The 6,834-nt window shown below is 39.5% G+C and overlaps 1 protein-coding gene across 1 annotated transcript; it reads left to right on the top strand.

Annotated features, from left to right (window-relative positions):
- The first annotated feature begins 906 nt into the window (after nucleotides 1-906).
- On the top strand, nucleotides 907-4,056 carry igfals (insulin-like growth factor binding protein, acid labile subunit). Its single transcript, XM_034220284.1, is given in 3 exon segments — nucleotides 907-1,007; nucleotides 1,111-2,426; nucleotides 2,428-4,056. Coding segments are annotated over 2 exon segments (1,734 nt in total). The 5' UTR covers nucleotides 907-1,007; nucleotides 1,111-1,115; the 3' UTR covers nucleotides 2,851-4,056.
- Nucleotides 4,057-6,834: the final 2,778 nt, after the last annotated feature.

Below are 6,834 nucleotides of genomic sequence, written 5' to 3'. Positions count from 1 at the left end.
AAGGCAAGTTTATTTATATAGCACTTTCCAACACAAGGCAATTCAAAGTGCTTTACAAAAAATGAAAGAGATTAAGAAAATGGCATTTAAAATCAGTCATTAAAAAGAAAAGCTAATAAAATAAACATTAAAAGAAAAAATACATGGATAAAAGTTACAGTGCAATTAAACATTAAAAGAAAAAGTACATGGATAAAAGTTACAGTGCAGTCTAAGATATGAATAGTTCAATTAAAAGCAGCGACAAAAAGAAAAGTCTTCAGCCTGGATTTAAAAGTAGTAAGAGTTGCAGCGGACCTGCAGGTTTCTGGGAGTTTGTTCCAGATATTTGGAGCATAATAACTGAACGCTGCTTTACCATGTTTAGTTCTGACTCTGGGGACAAGAGGGTTAAGAATAAAACCAAATGAATTTAGTCAAAGGCATAGTGCACTGGGTTCATCATATCCCTACCCCACACCTGTAAATCAGTTCAAATCTACAGCAAATGCACTCAGTGACTGGACCCTGACTTTAGTAAACACCAAAGGCCACAGAAACCTTTATTAAGATGACAATACAGTAAGAGTGAGATATCTATAGAGATATTATTATATTATAAGAACATTTAGATTTATGTACATCAAAAGATTAGTTATTAGTTCTTAACTAAGTATGGTTAACACCTTACTAAGGCAATGGAAAGTACATTATTGTCTTTTGACTGTATTATAAACATAAAGGGTATTGATTATCGCAAATAAACTATCAACTGTGATGTTGGTGGTAAAAAAAAACGAACTACTTGAATAAACTCTGTACATGAGAAAAACTTGTGGAAACATACAAGACAAGTCTAATGGGCAGGGATGGGTTAATGTTACATATTCAGCAGCCCCCTTTAAAAAAAAAAAAGGACTGTTGGGGGTTGGAAGGTTTTCCATTCAGCATACAAGCTATTGCATAAGGTTCAGTCATCCAGTGTTTCACTGCCTGTACACCTTAAATCAAGACCTCTTACATATAGGGTAAGTCAATCCAGAACCAATATATTCAAATTAGAGTTTTGGGAATTTTGTATTCTGCAGTGAACTGAGTATTTATATTTTGATGTTATCTTTCTATCCACAGCTGATATGCAAACCATTGTGCTGTTGGTGTTGTGGGTATTGGGGACATCACTGGCGTTGCCAGACCCAGACACCGCTGGGGACACAGTGGTTGAAGAGCCTATACCGTGTTCTAAGGGATGCACTTGTCTGCATGATGACTACAGCTTGGCGCTCAACATGTACTGCAGTGCTCGGAACTTCACACAAATCCCGTCTGACATTCCCCCCGCCACTCATTCCCTCTGGCTGGACGGCAACCTGTTCACATCCCTCGCAGCAGCGTCTTTTAAGGATCTTTCTAACCTGGACTTTTTGAATCTGCAGAGTGGAGAGCTGCAGACTCTTGACCCTCAGGCTTTCAAAGGACTTAGGTCGCTAGCGCACGTTCACCTCGAGCGGAATCACCTCCGTGCGATACCAGGTACGATCTTCCAGAATACGCTCAACCTTGCCTCAATTAGTCTGCATAACAACCAACTGTCTCGTATTGAAGAAAGACTGTTTGCTGGACTCTCACACATGTGGCTTCTCAACCTAGGGGGTAACTCATTAGCAGTTTTACCTGAGACAGCTTTCCAGGACCTGCAAGGTCTACGGGAGCTCATTCTCGCAGGGAACCGACTCGCCTACTTACAGCCACAGCTTTTCACAAATCTTGCCGAGCTTAAAGAATTGGATCTGACTGGAAATCACCTCAAAGTTATCAAGGCCAATGTATTTGTTAAACTCACTAAACTTCAAAAGCTCTACCTAGCCCAGAATCAGATTGTGACGGTGGCCCCCAGAGCCTTTGTAGGCATGAAGTCACTGAGATGGATGGATATCACAGACAACAGACTGACTTCGCTCCATGACGACACTTTCTTGGGCCTGCACAGTCTCCATGTACTGCGGCTTTCCAATAACTCAATCACTGGAATTCGGCCCAGGACTTTCCGGGATCTGCAGTACTTAGAAGAGCTACGCCTCAGCTACAACAAGATCCGAGCCCTGGGGGAAAGGATCTTTGAAGGGCTGGGTCATCTGGAGGTCCTAGAGCTAGAGCACAACCAAGTGCAGGAGGCACAAGTGGGTAGTTTCACAGGGCTCTCTCATGTGGCTGTCATCAACCTTTCTGGAAGCTGCTTCCAAAGTCTACCCGACCAAATGTTCAAAGGTCTGTCTAAGCTTCATAGTCTTCATCTGGACAGAGGTTGCCTAACAAGGGTCACAGGGCAAGCTTTCACTGGACTGTCTGGTTTACGGAGGCTTTTCTTGCAGCACAATAACATCTCTGTTGTGGAACACCAGAGCTTTGTGGACCTGGTGGGCCTATTGGGGCTGGACTTGAGTTTTAAACAAATTGGACACTTTTACATCCCGTACATTCTCCGGCCTAAGGAATTTGGAGTTCTTGCTGTTATCCAACAATGAATGTCGACAGTTTCTGCAAAATGGCACAAAGCAGATACTCCCAAAGCTGCGCTATCTGGACCTGAGAGCTAATAGCTTGACAAGTATAGTCCCTGATTTTCCAGAGAATATGGAAAAACTTCTGCTTTCCGGAAACCGGTGGAAATGTGACTGCAGTGCCCTCCCACTGAGAAATTACAGCTTACAGAGTCCGTTGGTTATACCTCGGCAAGTGGAGACCCACGCAGAGGGAGAAGAGCCTGACTCAACTATCACCATATACAACAACATAACATGCATTGGCCCACCACGTCTAGCTGGTCAGGACCTGCGGGATATTGACAGTGAACTCTTCCAAGGTTGCTAGACAAACATGCACAGATTGGATTTGAGAATTGTTTAATGTTCTGTAATATATATAACAATGCTCATAACATTTCTGATATCAAAATCTAATGTCAACGCTAATGCATGATTCAGGTTTTTGTTTACCATTGACAGATATATGGTAGCCTTCAGGGGTGTCAAACTCAAATACACAGTGGGCCAAAATAAAAAAATCGGTACTAGTCGAGGGCCGGACTGGTTCAATGTTTATTGCAAAACGTATTGAAATGAACTTATTGCACATATTAAACCTGGAACTAACAAAGCTGAAATGATTGCCTATTGTTTTTAAATATTAAACATTAAATAATCAGTTGCATTCATTTCTTATGGCTCTATCTGCAGCTTTTCCAGTCATTTTTTATGATTACATTTTTCCACAGGCCAACAGCTTCAAAAAAACTATTTCCCTCAAATAAAAAACCAAACATGTCCTGTTGTCCCAAGAAAAAAAGTGCAGAAGGAAACATCCATGTAAACTCAGTGTGCTGCTCTGTGATGCTAGTTCAAGCCAAATATTTGGCATCTCATCTTGGGGGCAAGTTCATCAATGTTTGGGCTCAAGCTCTGAGCTGAGGAGATTTTCAGGATTGAGTGAAGGTGTGGGTGCAATATACCGGCGGGCCAGATCTAATAGTAATTAAAGATTATCCTGCGGGCCGAAATTAAATCCACCAAGGGCCTGATTTGGCCCCCGGGCCTTGAGTTTGACACATGTGCTTTAGAGAAAATGGTTGAAAATATTTATCAGGTGCTATTCATTTTTTTCAATGAAAAGAAAATACAAATGTGCCTTCATTAATGGTGAATGTGTTATTCTATGTAAAATACTTGTACAATTTCACCTACAGAAAGGAAGATTGGAATTGCACTCAATGTTAAACAAAATAGGTGGATGTATTTTTCAAATATTTAAATATCACTTGAACCCACTTCTTCGTGTTTCTCATGAGTATTTTGAGACATTAACAATCGGGATAACAGGTCAAAACAAATGTAAGCCCGATTTGAAAACATAGGTACATTTACATAAAACTAAGAGCACCACAACTGCATTTTAAGTTTAACCCATTAAGATAAAAGTAATATCTGTAGGCTCCAGCTTTAAATATCAAGAACAGTGTATTACTTAATGTAGTAAATAAACATGTTTTGTCACTTTAAAAATAAATACACTATTGGAAAACTTGCCTGAAAGTGCAATACATATTTTTAAACTTGTGTATTCGTGTACATTTGTGTATTTGAAAATGCTTAATTTAAAGTTCATCAGGGGACGGATTAGCTAAACCACAGAACCCAACTACAACAACACTGATACACAGCACAATGTCAGTCATACAAAAGAAGTAAAATGGTAAAGTTTCACAGGGAAAAATATAGATATCACTATGACCTGAAAGCATGCATCTGAATATGAACAGAATATGTGTAGACTTACCTTCAGTCTAACATAAGGTGACCAGATTAAAACCGGGGACATTTTGAGTTTAGCGGTCAAAATATCATTAACATATCCAATTTTCTTCACTGTTAAAGAAAAAAGGGGGACGATTCTGGTTCAATTTAATTTTAACTGTTGGATACAAACAGAAGGACGATAGCTCATATATGAGACTTCCAAGGTCTTCTATTTTGAAACTGTACATCAGATTGTCCAGATTCTCTCGGAGTGATTAGATGGGGTGTCCTGCTATCACCCTGAAGTGAAATAAGTCTTTGATAATTTGACAGTTTTTTGTATTTATTCTTGTATAAAAACAGAAGGACGATAGCCCATATATGAGATTTCAAAAGTATTTTATTTTTGAAACTCTACATCAGATTTGTCTGATTTTCTCTGATTGACTTGATGGGGTCTGCTATGGGATTAGTTTTGTATCATAAAGATAAAGCAACACTTTCTCAGAATAAAGCAAAACTATGAGTTTAAAAGAAAACAAACTGAGTCAAGCAAAATAAAATAAATAACAAAAATAAAACTATAAGTTGCAAACAAATCATTTGTGTAATCAGGTAAACTATAAGTATTTTTTCTTTGTTTTAACATAGATTTTTGTTTGCAGTTCTTGTTTCTTCTTTCTCAATGATCAGACTTTTGCTCTCGCTGCAGCTCTCTCTTTTGCGCTCCCTCATTTTTTCTTTGAGATTTTGACACAAACCTCCCAGGTGGGCAGCAGCCCAGTCCTCCAGCGATTGTACAGTGCAGGCAGCTGCGGTGCGGTAGCTGAGCGTGGATAGAACACCCCAGAAGAACCAGCATTTCAATTATTATAATACTACAAGTGAAAATATATGTAAGTATTGATCATTTGTGTTGTTTGTGCTGTACTATACGGTCTGTTTCTTTATTGTGGTAAGTGAGAAGTAAAGCTGTGCTATGAAAGTTAGCTTTTGCTACCTTTAGATCCATAACAATGCAAGCTAAGTAGCCTAACAGTTAGCTATATAGCTAGCAGTGAGTGACCGTTCAGACACCGGCGCACACACTCAAACAGACTCGTGTGCCTGACTCTACCAACAGGCTTTCATGATTATGTTTAGATATGCAAGTATAAGCTATGATAGCTTATTTTATTAACACGCTAATTTGATATGAAAATCAATGGAGGCTGAGTTAACTTTGTAGGAAAACCTACCGTCCATGAGCTGTGTTTTATTTGTTAACTTCATATTTTTCCTTTCCTAAAACATTTATTTTCCTTTCATATTAACAGTGTGGATCATTGAGACAGCGTGGCGTCCAGAGTCTTATACCGTTTTCCCACTTCCTCTGAGGGGACAGCAAGGAGAGAGGGGGGGGGGGGGGGGGGGGGGGGGGGGGGGGGGGGGGGGGGGGGGCATGAAGAAAGACCTGCACCAGCTTCATCCACGCTGGCGTTACTGTTATCACTGGCTCAGTGTCATTTCATTTGACCAAATGTCTTTACATATACATTTAATAGATTTATTATTATCCACCTTTGTGTTTTATGTCCTTTTATTTAAAACATTATTTGAGACTTCTTCTTCTGGTTCAAATTTCAATAAATGTAATTTGTATAATCACTCTTTTGTCTTTATTCTACATGAAAATGTTAGATTCCATTCAAATCTGTTGATTATTCATATATTCCTCAGGCTAGGAATAGTATGTCGAGTTTTTAATGCTAAATGTAGGCTATATAATTTTCTCACATGATATAGAATGAAACAACACAGTTTGTATCCATTGTGTATGAATGCTTCAGCTCTTCAGACCAACATAGTAAGATGTGAGCATGTTCCTAATTGTGTTGGTATGCAGCCTAGGTCAGGTCTGTTTCATAAAGCAAATCTGCCACTTTTATATTGTAGAATTTGTTAAATTAAAGCAGTCTTTAATTGTTTGTCCTAAACATAGCAATATATGTCTTTGAAAAATAACAGTATACAGTTTTTCCTGAGGAAACTAAGACAGGCCAGGCTTCCACAAAAACTGCTGGTAAACTTCTATCGGTTGACCATTGAAAGCACCCTGTCCAGCTGCATAACTGTGTGGTACACCAGCTGCACAGCCGCAGAGCGGAAGGACCTGCAACGGGTGGTGAAGGCTGCTCAGCGCATCGTTGGGACTGAGCTGCCTAACCTTGATAACATCTACAAAAGTCGACTGCAGAAGAAAGCCAGCAGTATGATCATCAGAGACATCACACACCCCGGCCACTCACTGTTCGAACCGCTGCCATCCGGCAGACGGTTCAGGTCAATAAAAGCACGCACCAACAGACTGAAGAACAGCTTCTTTCCCAGAGCTGTGGCCTCCATCACTCCCATCCCTGTCCAACCACTAAACGCACTATAACATGCACACATACAAACACACTACTTCCCATCAAAGACTGCAGCCTAAAATACCATGTTATTTATTTGTATATTTATTAAGTATCAACTGATATTTTTTTAGTAACTATTTATATTTAAACATTGTAGCTTTATATATTTT

This window comes from Gymnodraco acuticeps, unplaced genomic scaffold (assembly GCF_902827175.1).
Source record: "Gymnodraco acuticeps unplaced genomic scaffold, fGymAcu1.1, whole genome shotgun sequence".
In the NCBI taxonomy this organism is placed as follows: Eukaryota; Metazoa; Chordata; class Actinopteri; order Perciformes; family Bathydraconidae; genus Gymnodraco; species Gymnodraco acuticeps.
This window is presented reverse-complemented; position numbering and strand designations above follow the sequence as displayed.